At 50.9% G+C, this 18,187-nt stretch overlaps 1 protein-coding gene across 8 annotated transcripts in view; it reads left to right on the top strand.

Annotated features, from left to right (window-relative positions):
- The window catches only part of TMEM250 (transmembrane protein 250), a 49,455-nt gene extending 31,950 nt beyond the window's left edge, over positions 1–17,505 (top strand). The window contains exons 1-4 of one of the 8 annotated variants that reach the window (XM_061352473.1): positions 13,174–13,345; positions 14,688–14,865; positions 16,275–16,356; positions 16,926–17,505. In XM_061352473.1, the coding sequence (XP_061208457.1) occupies positions 17,059–17,478 (420 nt within the window). In that variant the 5' untranslated portion in view covers positions 13,174–13,345; positions 14,688–14,865; positions 16,275–16,356; positions 16,926–17,058 and the 3' untranslated portion in view covers positions 17,479–17,505. The other 7 variants (XM_061352475.1, XR_009725292.1, XM_061352471.1 and 4 more) reach the window with 7 other exon arrangements.
- The last annotated feature ends 682 nt before the right edge of the window (positions 17,506–18,187 follow it).

Consider the following 18,187-nt stretch of genomic DNA (forward strand, 5'->3'; position numbering starts at 1 on the left):
TGCCAGTCACCCTTCTCATCTCCGCTGCGTAACCTGAGTTCTTGCCCCTGGTTTAATAGCTACCTCTCCATGAATATTTAACCAAGGATCTTAGCAGATGAGCTCCAGCTAACATGTGGCAAACAGATTTCCAGTACAATAGGGTCTACTACAATGATGATGCATAAAAGAAACCCTGGAATGAAAGGGAAGGTTCACGTTCTGGAAAGGGAAATGCAGTCTGTATACAGCAAGCTTCACTTAGCTGAACAAGAGGAGAAAGGGGAGCACCAGTGGGCCTGGCAGAGCATGCAAGGAGTGTGCTAGTGAGACCAAAACAGCTCTGGCAAATAAACTGGGGCTCTTTTGCTTGGCCTGAAGCCTTATTTACATGAGCTTGGAGTGGTTTAATTGATATCCCTGCAAGATATTGCACCCTGCCCTGTGCCAGACCCGCGTGAGCTTCCACTGCTCCCCCTGGCCCAGGAGCTGTCTCTACTGAGACAGCAGCAAATGCATAGGGGAAGTGTTTGGGAAAAGGGTGATCCTGCTGCTGCTCATTGCTGCCCTTCAGCAACCCACGGATCAGAGAGCTCCTGGGCTGAAAGCAGTAGAGATGGACATACAGTGCACAGATCTGTGTCGTCTTTTTCTAGCTCCTTCATACGTGATAACTTACGCAGCATCCTCCAGCCATGAACCCTGCAGTTCATTAATGCTCTGGGGAGAAAAAATCAGCCTACTGCCTGATAATTTTACTGTTCAGCACTTGATTCTTTTACAGAAAGGAACTGAAAATACTCCTTGTCTTGGTTACAGTCATGGTTATTTGCAGACATCTACTGTATACAATCCCTCAGTACACTGTACCGGGTAAATCTGGGCTTCTGAAGTTCGTTAATCACGAAATTGAGGATTAATTTCAGACCTAATGGCCATGCTCCTGCCTGGATCGCTCTCTAGCCCCTGCTTGGGTGTGGGCTCAGAGGACACCAAGAGGTGAAGGTCTCCAGAAGTCTGTGTGCTGCTGGAATACAGGTTATTTCAGCGGGTTTCCCTCGTGAAAAGGATGCGCAGGATTTACAAGGCAGGGCTGCTTTGAACTGAAGCAGCCATTTGCACAGAATCGTTTCCTTTTCAAGCCCTAAATCCAGACTTTATGGCTTCCCCTGCTCTGTCGTGTGCTCTCCCTCTGCTCCCATTCACACAGCTCGAAGCCAGGGGCTGCCCTGCCAGGGCCAAGGAGAGGTGGCAATAGGCTGCGTTCTCAGCCTGGCAAATGTAAATTGGGGCGCTCCTTCCAATTCGTAATCCCTGTATGTGCTTGTATTTAAATGGGAAATCCACCACCAAAGGCAGGCAGTGAGAGCCTGCCTTGAACCTTTAAACAGAGCTGGGCTTGGGTCTGTGAACAGACAAATAGCTTCTTGGGATGGGGCTTGGAGCAGCCTGGTCTATGTGAAGGTGTCCCTGCCCGGGGCAGGGGGTTCAAACTGGATGATCCTCCAACCCAAACTGTTCTGTGATCCAGCAACTGATGAGGTGAAGGCTTGGCCACCTCTCAGTATGCCGAGACAGGAAATCTGGCCCAAAGCCTGGGTTAATTTCCACACTTCTGGGATCAATGAGACTCCCTCTCCTAACGCACATCTAGGATTTAAGGTAAAACTGTAAGGAGAAGGGGTCCAGAAAACCCTCATGCTGTGAGGCTTTGGTAAAGGAGCCTCAGCAGTTTAGGCTCTTGCTCCAAAAGAGGGAGCAGGGTCTGCTGAGCCCCACCTACTCCGAGTCCTCTCCCAGGACCTCCTTGCTCCTTCCCAGCTCCTGAGGAGCAAACTGGGCTCCTCCACGCTGCAGAGCCTGGGCTGCTGCTGGAGGTGGCCTCAGGGGATGCAGGTGCTCCCTGAGCAGCTCCTCGCCTTGTGCGGCGCTCTGCGATTTATGGGTGTTAGTCAGGTCAATGTACTGTTACTGTGCGTATTAATAATACCTCACTACGTTTGTTCTTAAGAGTGGTATCATGTTGAGGCAATAAGGATTAATGGCACCTCAGTAATATTTACATATTTACATTATTAAAAGGCAATACATCTTTTAGACAGCCTCTTGCATGGCCTAGAATTGCAGATGCTGCTCCTAACCTTACCACAGCCTTCACCCAGTGGTACCTGTCCTGCAGGCATCCATCCTGGGCGGGCAGCAGGTTTAGTCCCAGTGAGGAGACATGGGCAGCCTGTGGCTCACAACACCCCCGTCGTGCTGAGCCCACCCATACCCCTCATGTCTCTTTCCTACTCCATGGTCCCAAGGAAGCCCTCAGCTCTCTAAACATCTGAGCAAAGGGTGCCCAAACCATGCACCCCCTCAGCGGTGGGGAGATGGTGCTTCCCTCCCTGCCATGTCTGAGGACGATGGACAAGGGAGCAAAGGTTTCTCCCTCACCAGCAGCCCACATCATTTTCCCAGGGAAAGGCTCTGCAACTCATCTGGAGGCTCCCAGTCACCTCCACAGCCCTAAACTTAATTAAAGATGCCAGCTTCTAATTAAACTACTTAATTAAGTGCCACGCTGTCAGTAGGTAAAGATGGAACAGACTTAATTAGTTAACACAATGACATAGAAGGAAAAAACCCACTTTAAAAGCGTGACACCTCCTGGGTAGGCAGGAGCCCGCCCAGCCTTGTCCTGTGCCCTCCCAGCCCAGCCAGGGCTCGCAGGAGCATCCCAATGAGAGTGAAGCCTTTTGGAGCTATTATGAGCTCCTGCAGAAAGGAGACATCGAAAATGTCCAGTATCCGCACAGTGCCAGCCCTGCCTGGGACACTCCAAGCAGGAGCAGCACCAGCTCCCTGCCCTCCCAAGTCACCCCCAGATATAGATCATTGACCCCAGGGCATGGCGCTGGCATCCAGGCCCTGCTCAATCAATGAGCAGACTCCAGCTGCCTCTCAAGGTCAGGTCTGTGCCTTCCCAGACTCTCAGAGGATGCTTGGTGGCTGCTCTCCCTGCCTCAGGGCCTGCCAGAGCCCCACTCCTCTTCACCCACCACCTACTTTGTCCTGTGTCCCTCTACCTTTTAAGACTTCTCTGGCTGAAGCTCCTGTCTGAAGGGGTGATGTAACCTCAGTGACTCCCAGGCTGGCATTCTGTGGGTAGGATTAATGGCAATGTCTTGTCAATAAATCCATAAAGACCCCAAACCCGGTGATGAACACACAGAAGGTAAAGGCAGTGGTTAATATCTTCAAAACAGGCCCCAGAGCCTTCTGAGTGCAGGGAAGAGGAAAGTACCAGTGACCCTTGTTAATCTCTTTATTGGCTCCAGCAGCTATTGGCACCTTTTGCTGGCCAGAAATTTGCAAGTCTTTGGGGAGCAATGATTTCACAGTCGGGGGTTCTCTGAGAGAGAAAAAAATTCCCTTTGCTCCTAAAATGAGACCATTCTTCCAAATGAAAATTGACATTTTGGTTTGAACTTCATGACCTCCAGTAATCACACTAATGGTCTTTGCTGGCTGGGAGGGAGCTGACTGTGGCCAGGACTGATGGGACCTGTATGGATCGCTGGAAATGGGCCGGGAGATGAGGACAGCAGAGGCTGCTAACAGTGGGCTCTAACTGACCACGGCACTGCAGGCCTTTCAGCTGCATCAGGTTTGATCACAGGTATTGGCAAAGGCATCGGGAAAGCCGTTACTGAGTGCTCTGAGCCATCCATCCCTGCTGAGCTGTTAAAGGCACTGAGCACCCACAGGCCGTGTGGTTAGTGGACATGGTGTCAGGAGCAGGGCTGGCTGGGGCAGCGCTTGATGTGCACTCTCTGGAGAGCAGACCATGGCTCCCAGCCTTCCTTGGGCAATGTCAGTGTGTCTTAAGGCCCAGCAATGCTGCATGGGGCTGCAGAGGGGCTCCTGCCAGCCCCTGGGGCCCGGGTCTGGCTCTACATGGCGGTGACTGGGAGCAGGACAAGGATGCCCGTTCCCACCACTGTGGTATTGCAAAGCAGCACCAGCAGGGCACAAACAGACCTGGAGGTGACAAATGCAGCCTTGGGTTAACTTCCCTATGCTGCTTCTTTTCATTGGTGCAGAGGACCTGGAAGACCTCCTGATTGAGGTGTCACAGGGCAGGGCAGGAAAAGTGATGCTATTGCCGCTAAAAAGAGGGGAAATTGCTTGGGAGCAGGCAGGAGGGAGGCTGGCATCGGCCACCCAGTGCAGCAAATCTGGCAAAGGCGACCTGGGGACCGGGGCACTTGCAGCCAAGAGGAGAGTTTGTCCTTCCTCCTGTTCACACCAACCCCCCCTGTCTGAAGTGTCTGTCCATCAGTCTGCTAACACAGAGGACTGGGGTTTAAGTAGTATCAAGCAAATTTAAATGAAGTTGCTGCTGTCCAGAGGTGTTCTCCAGTGAGCCCCGAGCCGGCTGCTCCGGCGCTCCTGATGGATGGATGCATCCTCATGGCAGCTCACAAGGATCCAGCACTGAGGCAGCTCTGCTTCTTCAGCGTGGCTGAAACTCAGGGATAAAAATGCTTGAAGCATTCAGATGGGAATCCCCACCACACACCCCTGTTACTCACCTGCATCGTGGTGGCCAGGGTCAGGAGCTGGCTGGAACTAAGAATGCAAGAGGGTCCTTTTATTCTATTTTATTTTTTAATACCTCAGTAGGTTAATATTCTGTGTTATTTTAAGCTATTTTCTCTATACATCTGCCACCCAAGCCCGTGCAGATGTTTTGGGATTCTTTAATCCTGACAAAGGACTTAACGTTAAGGAAAAAGGGGTTACATAAAGATCCTTATCTCCTTAAGAAATAAAGCATGTTTTGGGCATATTGTGTCCAAAACAAGACTAAAATAGAGGCAGAACATTCTGGGGCCACTTACCAGATGTCCAGGTTGGAGGAGGTGGTTCTGGTTTGCCTCTCGTTCTCCTGCCTGTCTCCTGGACTGGTGCTGCTGCCCTATGGGATCCCGCTCCTCATCCTGCACTCATCCACTGCTGGGGGATGAGTGGGGCATGGCTTTGTAAAGAGGCAAAGTGCCACCTCTGGCATGCACTGGTGAATTATTGAGCTGTTACAACTGCCCCCTAACAGCATCATCATGGATCAGGCAGCAGGAGCTTTGTTTGGGAGAGGACTGTTCCCAGGGCAGTACTAGCTCAGGCTGGTGCTCATTCCGAGGGTCACTCCTGGCCTGGAGCTGCTGGAGATTCCAGGCTCACAAACACTGTTTCATCCCGGACAATCGACAAAGTTCTCCTGCTTCCCTGACTCCAGCGATTGATCCAGCCCATGTAAATTACAACAAGGAGTAGCAATCCTCTAGGGTCTGAGGCAGAATATCACAAGAGCACGAGCCCATGCTGCTTTAATTAAAACTTAGTTTAATTAAAAACCTTGAGAGCTTTATTAGACTCAGTAATTGATTTAATTTTCTCGTGGAATTCTATTACAAAGCACTTCCAGCATGTTGGCTTTGGGATCCTGCCCCCAGGACCATCCTCTTCTCTGAATTGCACTTTTACCCTCTCCAAAGGGGTAAAACACAAGCCAAGCCCCTGAGCCCCACCGGTATTTCCACACAGTGGGGTCTGAGGCTGAAACAAGCAGCAGCCTCAACGCTTTCACCCTGTAAAACAAAGTCACTCCCCATCTCCCAAGGCACCCAAACTGGTCTTCTCCTTCAGCAAGGAGCTGCAGGGACCCCTTCCACTGGAGCAGCTTGCTCCAAGCCCCTGTGTCCAACCTGGCCTTGAGCACTGCCAGGGATGGGGCAGCCACAGCTTCTCTGGGCACCCTGTGCCAGTGCCTCAGCACCCTCAGCCCAGGCTGTAGTTCTGCGGCAGGAAGGACTGGTGGGGGTGAGATGCTGGAGCTGAACCCTTTCTGGCCAGGACACGGGGATAACTGTAAAATAAGAACAATAAAAAACCCCACCGCACAAGGATTGTCTGATCTATCTTTATTTCATAACATCCAGAATTAATAGGATACAGGAGTTAAAGCAACCATGGCAACTGAATGCAGAAAGGGCTGTCCTAGTAAATAAATGAATTCATAAATAACTCACAAGTGCTGATATAAAAAGTCATGGGAATCTAATGCAATGCTAATGCAATTCCAGCCTTCCCTTTTTTACATGCAGCATTATAATATCAGGTGCGCGTTGCTTCGCTCTGTGCTACAAGTGTCATTCTTAAGATAATAGAACTTGCTAATTGTACCAGGAGCCAGGCTGTGATTGATGAGGGCTTTGGGGTTTTGTCTCCTCCATGTTCTTGCTGGTAAAATGTTGCACCATTGAGTTACAGGCAACAAATCTAGGAAAGTTGGGGAGAAAGGAGCGGGACTGACACCACTGTGCTCGGCAAGCAGGGACCTGCAGGGTACCTGCACCTGAAACGTAGCCTTTCAGTGGAGGTTAGTGCTGGGTTTTTTGGAAGCAATGTTCTCACTTCCCTGTGCTTCCTGCAGTGACAAAGTGATATTCCTTGTTGAAGGAGGCGTAACTTGGCCACAGAGATCCACATTCCCCCTGTTCAGAGGTAATTAGGAGAGGGGTAGTGCTCTACCTACAGCAAAATCAGCTTTATCTCATTGCAACCCTCTTTGAAAAGGTACTGCTATTAAATGTCGAAATACTTGGGGATAGTTTTGTTTCGTAAATCCTTTGTTCCTTTCTTCTTGAGCATTTTTATTGATGTGGATGTTGCTGCTGTTATGATGCTGGAAAATCATTTTCTTGGCACTACACAGCCTAAGCACAAATGGTGTCAAACACACTCTTGAAACGTATTGAGCACCAGAACTTTCTGTCAGCAAAGCATTTTTCTAAACTGATGATTCCCCTGCTAAAACAAGGGGAAAATTTGGTTTAGTAAAAGAGACCGGGGCACATTCCCCACAGGAATGACAGGGTTTGTTTTATTCCTCTGGCACCAGCGATAGAGAGGGTTCAGGGGTCTGCAGACAGTGCTGTGGGGTCCCACAGAGGGTCCTTTCCGTGTGCACATCACTCCGACCTGGCATCTTTAGGGCATCGTGACAGGAGGGCACTCAGTACCTGCCTGCTCCGCTCGTCTCCCCCGCAGCCAGGCTCTGTAAAGCTTCCGGGAAGAGGCTTCGCGCTGAATCCAAAGCTTTGAATTCATTGGAGTCGCTTTCCCCCCGCTCCCCGCATCCTCCTCTGCTGCCTGCGCTCCAGCAGCATCCCTGGGGCAGGAGCACCGCCACGCGGGGCGCGGCCGCACGCACAGTCCGCGATGGCTGCGGGACCGCGACCGGGACCCGCGGGGGGCTCAGTGCGGGGCTCGGGGTTGCTCCTCGCGGTGCTCCTCGGGCCCTGCTACGCTGCGGGTTCGGGTGCCCCGAGGGTTGGGGCAGCTCTGCTCTGGGGCCAGGCTGAGAGAGCTGGGCTGGGGCAGCCTGGAGAAGAGAAGGCTCCTGAAGGGGAGACCTTAGAGCAGCTCCAGTGCCTAAAGGGGCCCTATAAGAAACCTGGAGAGGGGCTTGGGACAAGGGCCTGTAGGGACAGGCCAAGGGGAATGGCTTGAACCTGCCCGAGGGGAGACTGAGCTGAGCTCTTAGGCAGAAGCTCTTCCCTGTGAGGGTGCTGAGGCGCTGGCACAGGGTGCCCAGAGAAGCTGTGGCTGCCCCATCCCTGGCAGTGCTCAAGGCCAGGTTGGACACAGGGGCTTGGAGCAAGCTGCTCCAGTGGAAGGGGTCCCTGCCCGTGGCAGGGGTTGGAGCTGGAGGAGCTTTAAGGTCCTTTCCAACTTAAACCATTCCATGCTTCTATGATTCAGTGTGGGAGTCACCTGCTCTTCCTGGCTGCTTTAAAAGGAAAAAGGAACTCTTACAGTAATTCACCTTAAAATATCATGGAGCTATTTTGTGCACCCCAACGCAAAGCACGGAGGATTCATGGCGCAGTGAACCCCTAGTGCTGATCTGATGCCATCACAGCTAATCCCGGCGAGTGTGGGGCTTGGCTTCTGACGGATACAGGCAAACCGCTCTCCATTGATCCCAGAAAAATGAATGCTGTCTCTAAATTTGACATTTAGCCAATGCCCAGAGTAGATGGCTTCATCGATTCACAGCGGAGGGACGGGGACAGGGGGAGCTCAGGGACACACACCTTTGCCAAGAGTAGGCTTATCTCTGCTTTCTCCTGTCACTCTCCATCTTTCCCAAGCATCTTCCCTTCCCTTGCATGCAGGTGTTGGATAACTGGACTTACGTGCTGGAAAATGGATAGAAGGAGTAAAATTCAAGTCTGCCTGGGTATCTTGGTGGTGTTCGTGTTTTTTTCCCCAGGGAATTGATGGGGACGATGGTGTGAGATGGGGTCTGTGTTTTCTCACTGCAGAGCTCAAGCTGAGCCCTCCTGCTTTGCCCAGCACAGGGCTCTGGGGCAGTTATCAGCCTTCAACTGCTGCTGTTTCCCTACAGAGCCATGGTGTGCTCCTGTCGCATGAGGGGCTGCACAAACTCCTTGCCCCAAAGTGCTGGTGTGGTGTTGAGCACCCTCACGGGCTGCTGAAGTACCTCTGGAAACAGAGACAGGGGCACTGGAAATGTTGGAGATGAGACATGTCCCAGCCCTGCTGCTGCCCAGGGCAGTGAGACCAGCACAGACCTGGTGGATCTACACAAAGAGTTTAAAAGGACCCATCTGCTACTACCGTGATACGTTTGAGACATGTTATTGATGAATGGGAAAACAGGAAGCTGAGATTCCCAGAGAAAAGGTGTTACTGAAGTATCACCTCTGAGAAGGGCTTGGCAGAGCCTGAGGAGCCAGGAGCCTTCCCGGGCCTGCCCATCAAACCTCAGCTCCACAGGGCAGACGGGGACTGGGGCTCACGTTAGAGCACAGATGAACAGAAGGCAATAACGACACTTCTGCATGAGGTTTTTCTGCATAATCGGCAGTTTCTGACATCAGGCAGATCGGGGGTAGCCAGCATGATGCAGCAACAAGCGTTGGCAGGAGGCCTGTCCCTGGCAAAGCGTCCCATTCTATTTTCATTTGTTTTAGAGACAGTTTCTCACTCACCATATGTGTGCAGCTGGCTCCTGCGCCAGCCCCGCAGGTCAGCAGGAATCTGTCCGTGACTCCAGCATCACTAAAATAACAACCTTCTGTTCTCCAGAGGTGGGGAATGGCTGGGAGTGGGGCTCTGTCCTGCACTATGGTATCAGTGCAGGTGAGTGTTCCCCCTATAGGATGACACATTTAACCCAACCTGCTGTGGGTTAACTGGGATCCCACCATACTGGGGCTGGTCCTTCTGCCCTGGGGCGGGCAGGAGCAGTTTGCAGGGCAGGGGGGTCAGGCTGCCCCCAGCTCCCTGGGCACCCCCAGGCTCTTCAGTGCAGCAAATGCTGGCGGCAGCAGAGGGCAGATTATTATGCCAGAGCACACGCCGAGGTGTCATGTATATTGAATACATCAAACATTACTGTCTCACCAAGCCTCACACGGACCATTTATTTCTTTAGAAACTGCAGACTGGTCTAGTTTTATATTTCACAAGTCTCCTGTAAAATATCTCTCCATAAAAGTGTTCCAGGAGCAGGAATTCCTGCAGGGACACGGCAGCCTGCCCTCCTCGTGCTCTGTAGCCTTACCTGCTGAGCTGGGATGTCTGTTTGTGCTCAGCACTGCTGCAGTGTGGATTTTAGTGGAGGGTGTGGATGCATATACATCACTCCCTTGGTTTCCAGTGCTATTGAAATCCCAAATAACACCCCAAGCCTTCCTGGGGAGGTGAGAGGAGCAGAGACACAGGGATTCTGAGTGCTGCTTGGGGTTGCCAGTGGGTATTGCAGTGCTACAGAAGTGGGAATCAGTTCCACTTTCTGCTACATAGGTTTTTATTTGATTAGTCTAATATTGTGCATTATAATTTACCACATGCAAATCTCTCCAAGCTGACATTTCAGCTAAGCGATGAGATCTGGAGAGAAGAAATAAGGAGAAATTATTTCACAAGCTTTTGCACTTTAGATTTGTAGGGAGGATCGATTACGTTTAAAATTTAAAGCCCAGACCTGATCCTAAATCTCCTTTAAGGAAAAGGAAAGAATTAATTCCTTAATTTGTTATATTTCAGCTCTACAGGCTGGTTCAGCAAACCCCAAGGGAGTTTGCCCAGGACACTACGTTTTGAATGGTGGTTTTGGATATGGCTGGAAGGCAGCAGTGAATGCAAGGCTGAAAAATACCATGTTAACACATTTATTATCTTTAAGAGCTTAAGAATGATGGCTCTCTGAATGGCTCTAGCACCACTGAGCAAGGAGCTGTTTCTGGGTCAGTGGAGGAAATTTGTTAGCGAGCTCTCTGGCTGTCCTTTCCAGCACACACAGTTTTATTTACTGATTTCTGCTGGGGACCAAACTGCGCTGAGTGCGCGACGTTTATAAAGCACAACCCCCGTTTCACATGAACAGTGACAAAAATGGCCAGCCAGCCTGTGGGAAGTCTGTTTTGCAGTGAGAGAGAGAAAAAGGGAGAGTTTTGCAGTGCTGACATCAGTCCTGCAGCAGCTATAGGGACACAGTTATTTTTTTGTGGAACAGGTGTGGAAAGGTTAAAGAGCAGCTAAGGGTGTGATTTCCAGAGGTGCAGGTATTTGATGCCGTTGAATACCTTACAGCCTCCTTCACATGGACCTGTAAATGAGAACCTTCCCATAAAACCTTGCTTATGCTTGCAAAATGGAGATGTTTAGCTCTCCGTAAGTAATAGTATTGAAAGCTTTTTCCAGACAGGGGTCAGACCCATTTTCTTGTAAGTGCAGATCCATTCAGAGTGCAAAAGGATTGAGCGAAAGGACATCTCAGTATTACAGGGTTGTTACTCCAGCTCTAGCCTAAATGACTTGACCCAGGCTAAAGCCTGAGTCGGTGCCAGAAAGCAGGGCTGGAAGTCACAGATCCCTGTGCTCAGAGCAAAGATCACAGTCACAAAATGAGTTCAAAATGTGGAGAGAATGTCTGCGTCAGTTTGAGTTCCTCACTCAGCTCAGATGGAAATGAGATTGACTCAAGTCTTTCATCCAGAGCAGGTCTAGCAATGACGGGCATTTAAAACCATCACTGGACAAAATTCCCCCCCCAAAATGGGAATAAGAAGATGTTTCTATTATAAACCAACGGTAACAACTCAGCTGTTATTTTCTTGCCCTCAGCCTTGAGAGCGTGTCTCACGTCCCCGTCTCAGCACGTGCCTCAGCGGCCCCTCATGTGCCGCACCACAGTAATTCATCATTACCCAGGCTCCAAATTATTCTGGTGTTGATTAAATTAGTAAATGCAATCACAATCTGAAGCAAGTTAATTGAGAGAATTTATTTGGCCCTGACAGTTTTATGCATGTTTGATTAAGTATTATAAGGTTTGGTTTTGATTTTGCATAATTTAACTTGAAATCCTGCACTGGGGGGGCCCATCAACTATTAATGACCAAAACAAACTCTTTTAAGATGCATATATTCATGATTTATTCCTAAACGCAATATCTTCCCGATTTGTTTTGTTCTGTTGCCAAAGTGACAAATATGTTGAAAGTAATATTTTGAGCCGTTGGCTTCACGCTATAAATCTTCAGAAATGTATACAATTCATTAAAAGTTTTGAAAGAAGTACAAGTTAGAATTTATAGTGCAACAAGTGACATATAAATGTGTATGTTTGTCTTCGGAGCCTGCCATAAAATACATCAGCTCTGGCTGGGCGCTGTGACTGGGACTAATGGCCACTCTCTGGGTTGATGATAAGTTTCCTCACAAATCTTCCCCGCTGTCACCACAAAACTGTTCAATCAACGGGAATATGAGTTGTGTCTTTAGTAAAATTAGCACAGGGAAGAAATACAGCCCCAAGCGCTGCCGGGTGCTGTGGGCGGGCTCCTTGCGGGCTGAGCACGCCTTCAGGACCTTACCTCTGTGAATGTCAAAGCTTTACTTCATGCCTGGCCTGAGGACAGGTTGTTCTTTGGGAAGGTACCTGTGCATTTAAAGCAGGAAAGGGGGCAGAAGGTTTCACCCACCTTGCTTTTTTGTCCTGCTGACCTAAGAGACCAAACAAGTCAGTTTTGACACGGATGGTGCTGCATCACACCCTTGCACATGTTTAGGTTGTGGGGCTGCTCACTGGAGCTGCCTGGGTGTTTTTGGAGGACAGGAAGGACCTTTCCTACCCCAAGGGGATCCTGCAGGATGCCAGCACCCCCCTTTGCAGAATTACAGCATCCCTGTCACTCTCCGACAAAGGCAAAGCTGGAAAGCCAAAGTCCTTTCATCATCGTGTTCCTTGGGCTGAAATTCCCAGCCCTGGGCTGTGGCTCTGGCCCCAGGCAATGGCAGAGGGACAAGTGGAACGTGGCTCTCCTGCTTATCTTAGTCACTGAACAGATGTTCCATTTCAGGCTGTTGAGAAACCACACCGGCTTCGCCTCCCTTCTCCCTCCCACCAGCCGCTGCGTGGGAGACACACAACAGCAATTTGCTGGGAGCCCAGCAGCACTTGTTACCTTGCCTGTCATCTCCCTTTGATGCATGCCCTGCACCTCAGGCCCTGCATTGTACCTGCTGGGTAGAACTGCTCAGCACGGACACGGGTGGGCAGCGCCGCGGGTCTCAGCACTGCCGGATGGACCCAGTTATGATTATTTAATGTTATTCCACACAACAGTGCCTGGACAGCGAGCCAACGAGACACTCCTGTGTTCTTACCAGGATGGAAAGCCATTCCTAACTCAATTCAACGGAAAACAGCAGGGAGGACGCTTCTTTTCCTCCTCTTTATTTTGCTTTTCAATATTCCTCCACCTGTTTGTTTCGTAGGAACCTTTTGGCTCCTGCTGCCCCCCCCCCAAACACCGGGGCCTGTGCGTTTGGGATGGTACCGCCTAAGAGCGTTCGAGCTCCTCCAGCGGGGTGAGAAGCACCACGGGCTCTCCCGGGACGCGGACTCCTCTAACGTGCAACTGCCCCGGGTGCCGGAGCCGAGCTGGCCCCTGCAGGCTCCCCGTCCCCGGCCCGGCCGCCATGAGCCCCGCCGCAGGCCTCGCCCCTCGCACCCAGCCGCGTTACCCGGGCAACGCAGCGCCCTCCCGCTTCCGGCCGGCGTGGGCGGTGCGGCGCGATGACGCCATCGCCGCGCGCCTCCGCGGCCGCTCCTTGACCGCCGCCGCCGCCGCCACCGGCCGGAACCGGCGCGCCGCTGCCCCCCCCGCACATGCGCATTGCGGCGCTCGCCCGTAGGCCCGGGCCTTCCACCAGCCCGGGCCCGGGGCGCCTGGCCTGGGCGGCCGCCGCACGGCGGGAGGCCATGGGCAGGACGGTGAGTGCGGGGCAGCGTCCCGGGGCTGCCAACGGGGAGGACGCGGCGGCGGCGGCGGCCCGGGAACCGCCCTCGCCCTGCCTCAACACCCGGTCTGCGCTGGGGCCCGCAGCGGGAGGGGCAGGTGCGCTGGGCCCGGGCGGGGCGGCAGCGCGAGGTCTCCTTCCGGGCCTCGCGTGGCAGCGCGGTCCGCGGGGTGGGGGCGGGCGAGGGGCCTGCGCCTGCCGGTACCGCTGCGAGGCCCCGGTTTCCGGAGGTGGCGGTTGGCAGGGCCCGGGGGCCGTGGGGGCTGTCGCTGCCCGCCCGCCCGCCCGCTCAGCGGGGCTCCGCGGTGTCTGAGCCGGGCCTGCGACCTCGCCGGCCACCGGGAAGTCCGGGCTGTGCTTCCTGCCTCCGGTTCTTTTCCGAAGTCGATGCGGTTTAATTTAGGATCTGGTAGGATGTAGGAGGAGTTGGAACTTCCCCTCCTTCCGGCGCTCCCTGCTTTCTGTTATCAGCACTAACCTTTATTTGTCATTGCCCCTAACCTCCTTGGGCTCCTGGAACACTTGGGTCCCGTGGGACCTGACTGATGGTCCTGTTTGTGACCATGGAGGCCCTTCCATCATTCCTCCTCCTCCACGAAGTACCCGGGTAACAGCAGACCTGTCTGAATGTGAGATAGATGAAGGGAAGTGGGGCTGTGTTTCCATAGCTTCCTCCTTAGCCACTCCATTTTGAAGGAGAGGAAGTGAACACTCACCCAAGTGAATAATTCCTCAGATACAGAACCTCCTGATGAGGCCGTTGTCAATGTGATGCTTTGGGTGACTGCAGCATGGCTGACATGGATTGCTTGGGCCTTAGAGCTGACATCCTTTGAGCTGTAGGATGACATCCAGAAGAGCCTGATGCAGCTTTCCAACCCCACAGCAAGGTGCTTTAAAACAAAAGGGCCCCTAAAAAGATGATTGTGAGGAACTGGGTGTCCAGATCTGTATCTAAGCATTGTGTGCCAAAGTACAGCTGGGGGGGAGGGCTGCTTTTCCATATTCTATTTGGAAGATGCTGGCAGTGGGTGCTCTGCATCGTGTTTCCTACACCCTAGATGGATGTTGATGGCTCTGTGGTAGGAGAAGGGGACTGACAAGAGTATTTTGTGATTTTCCTGTCTTTATCTGGCATTGAGTAGAAGCTGGGTGATTCTCGCTGGCACGTCTCAGCAAGTTGTAAGACGTGTGGGATTCCTCTGGGAATCTTTATGGGATTAACAATTCGTGTTTGGGGAGGGATCTTGTCATTCTGAACTTCCTAACACACAGAACAAGCAAATTGAAACTCACTCTCTTGTTTTATCTTCTAGATCAACTCATATGTAGAGTGTTGTGAGTCTCTGAAGCACCTTAGCAGTTTGTTTCCCTCTTCCTAGAAGGCCAGGTCTCCCAGGAAAACCTCACTTGTCTTGGCACAAGAATTAAGTGGCCTCAGGACCGGCAGTGGATTCCTGACCTCCTGCTGAGTGGCTGCAGCACCCTTAAAATGTAATATTTCAGAGAGTTTATTTTATTCTGACCATGTCCCTCTGCTCGTGGCTGTCCCAGTGTTGGTACTGGAGTTTGTCTGAAGAGCATGAACCTGCCAAAGGCTTGTTGCTTATTTGGTGGGCAGAGTACATGGGAACAAGCTGCTGCTGTTCCCAACAGTAACTCTCCACAGCTGAGCTGTTCAAGGGCTTCTCTTGGGTTCATCTACTGAAGGTTTTATCAGGATGAAAACTCTTCCAAAGCAGGGCTCAGACATGAAGCCAAGGTACTGAGTTCACCCCCACAAACTGCACCTGAGGTGGGCAGGGTTTGGCTCCTCACACAGGCACAGTGGTGCTGAGTGCTCTGCTAGTGGGTGCTCTGATTTCCCATGGCTTTCAGGGACCTTCAGGGTTCAGGAGCTGTGTAAGAGTTTGCTGGAATTGGTCACTGCCCTTTGTGGCCTGGAAAAGAGGTTGGAAGGAGGCTGCATCAACAGAAATTACATGTTCTGAGTCCAGAGTATGAATTTTAACCTCTCTTGCTAATTTAGTCCTCAAAAAATACCTTTGAAAACAAACACAGAGCAGTATATGTAGAGCATGTGGGAAATGTTTGGTTGCAGGCTCCAGGCACAAAACTGTGTTGATTTTAAATAGTGTTGGTTTAGTATCTGACCAAATTATATGTCTTGCAAAATACATTCTTGTAATGCACTTCCGAGCTGATGGTATTTCCTTTCTGCAGGCAGGAAATTATGGCCAAGCAGCACTTAAAATTACGAGGGTGCCTTTGAGAGCTGAGAACAGACCTCAATTTCCTAAATTCCTTAATCATAAGTTAATCCAGGCTCCTTTTTTATTCACCCCTGATTCATGCAGAGCCAGCAGGTTGCCTGCTGATTCCTTGCAGAAAGGAGTTGGAACCTGGGGCCACACAGAGAGCAGAGCTGCAATTCCCATTTGCAGGGAATTTGAGGCAGGAAGCAGTGAAGACTTAGACAGTGGTGCACATTGTATCAGAAGAGGGGTTTGCTGTCAAAGTGCAGCTTCCTGCAGCCTCATCATTTACTCTGTGATGAGGTTTGTTAGTAGCAAAGTAAAAACTTCTTGAAGTGCCTTTCATATTAGTTTTAATTGGAAGTGTAACAGGATTTCTAGTTCAACAAAGGCAAGATCTGCCCAGCTCTGCAGCCTGGGTGTGCGAGGAGGCCGGGGAAGTCCCTGTTGTTTTCAGCGTTATCTGATGAGTGCATTGTCATTGTATAATTCCCGGAATTTGGCACATTGTGAGCCTGGGGTGAAGCAGAGAGCAGCTAAGGGGCTGCTGCTCATCACTCACACAACAACAATGGGTGTGTGGAAGGATGTTAAGATTAGAAATCCTAAACACTCCAGAAGATCAAGATATTTCACTTATCTCTGCAGGTCCCAAAGGGAGAAAGAAACCAGTGGCTGTCTTTGAAAGGCTGTTTGCCATGGGAGGCAGGGACAGGGAGAGCAAGGGGAGGTACATCCTGCGGAGTGTGAAAAACACGATTGCCTCATTGTTCCTGCAGGACCTGCCATTCTTTTCAGTTTGTTTATTTGGTGAAGCTTTGCCAAGTTTAGAAATGAGCCGAAATCTAAACTCACTGCTGGGGCTGGGCGGTGGAATTCACTTGCAGGAGTACCTGGAAGACTGGTATTCTCCTTTCAAAGAAACATGAATTAATATCACATTATTCCATTAATATTACTACTCGCATGGGTGGACTGCTGCAGTAGCTCTCTGGCTAAGAAGGATCTGTGAGTTATTCCAGAACAAAGTTGTTCCCTTTCCTACGGTAACACTGTGAAGCTTCTAACAGGTTACAACTAGTGCTGACACTGCATGTGACTATGGAGCTGTGTGCAGTCTCACTTGGTGACCATGACTTGTATCTCTGTATGGCTGGTAAACAGTAACCAAAGAAGCAAAGTGAAGTTGCAGAGTTTTGCAAAGCAGTTGTAAGTCACGGCTGAGCCTGGAGTATCTGCTGCGCTGCTCTCCTCCTGCTGGGTTACTTAAATGTGTTTTCCTTCTCTGCCTTCCTGCAGGTCTCTTCCCTCCTGGAAACTCAGCAAAGAGTTAGCGTTCCCGGGCTGTTGGAGCTCTCCCATGTTCATGGATAATATTTGATATGTGCCCTGTAAATCCTGCCCTGGGACTCGGTGACCGGTGGGGTGCCTGATGCCGGTAATCCCCATTCCCCGCCGGGTCCGCTCGTTCCACGGCCCCCACACGACCTGCCTGCACTCGGCCTGTGGCCCGGTGAGGACCACTCACTTGGTGCGTACCAAGTACAACAATTTCGACATCTATCTCAAATCCCGATGGATGTATGGATTCATCCGTTTCCTGCTGTACTTCAGCTGCAGCCTGTTTACCTCCATCCTCTGGGTGGCACTCTCTATCTTGTTTTGCCTTCAGTACCTTGGCATCCGGATCTTTCTGCGTTTCCAGTACAAACTCTCCATCATCCTCCTCTTACTGGGGCGAAGGCGTGTAGACTTCAGCCTCATGAATGAACTGCTCATCTATGGGATTCATGTGACCATGCTGCTAGTGGGGGGGCTGGGATGGTGTTTCATGGTATTTGTGGATATGTAAATAAAACAAGCGCATGTGGGCTCAGAAGGTGACTTTTCTTCTACCCCCAAACCTGTCGATAGCCTCTCTCCTTTTTTTATATAGATTAATTTATTTAGCAGTGCTACTCTTTATGGCTGAATTAACCCCCTTGTCTCTGCAGTTTGTATCTTTTTGAGGGCTGAGGTGCCATTTCGGTGATCAAAGTGCAACACTCAATGGGGTGGTTTTTCTTTGCACAGTGTAAGTTAATATAAGTGTCTCTAGTTCAGAGGAGCCTCATGCTGCTGTGCCTGTATTCCTGTGGGTGTGGAAAAGGCAGGGATTTATCTGGAGGACAGAAGCCAGATAATTGTGCACCCCATGCTCTTGATCCAGCTTCCCCCTTTTTCTAAGAATGTTCCTTAATGTCTCAGGCATGTACCATGCATCCCACTTGACCAGTGTTATCCTTTCTCTATGTAATCTGCAGTTTGCATATTCCTAGCTAAGAATATGGGGCTAAATTCAACGGTGTAGGGGTTTGTTTTTTTCCTGTTTTGATTTGTGCAAGATGTGTATCTGACCCACTGTGCTGTTCTGTTCACTTTAATGTAATTCTATAGCTTTGGATGGCTTTGTCCTTTTCAGGCAGTTAATGCTGAGTAATTGAGTCTTACCCTAACAGAACAAATCCACGGGAGTGATGGGAGCAGAGCTTGGCATCATGTGCTCTTGAAATTCCCTGTCA

The sequence above is a fragment of the Neopsephotus bourkii genome, unplaced genomic scaffold, assembly GCF_033783945.1.
Source record: "Neopsephotus bourkii isolate Nb327-2 ecotype Australia unplaced genomic scaffold, CSIRO-AGI_Nbou_v1 NB_659, whole genome shotgun sequence".
In the NCBI taxonomy this organism is placed as follows: Eukaryota; Metazoa; Chordata; class Aves; order Psittaciformes; family Psittacidae; genus Neopsephotus; species Neopsephotus bourkii.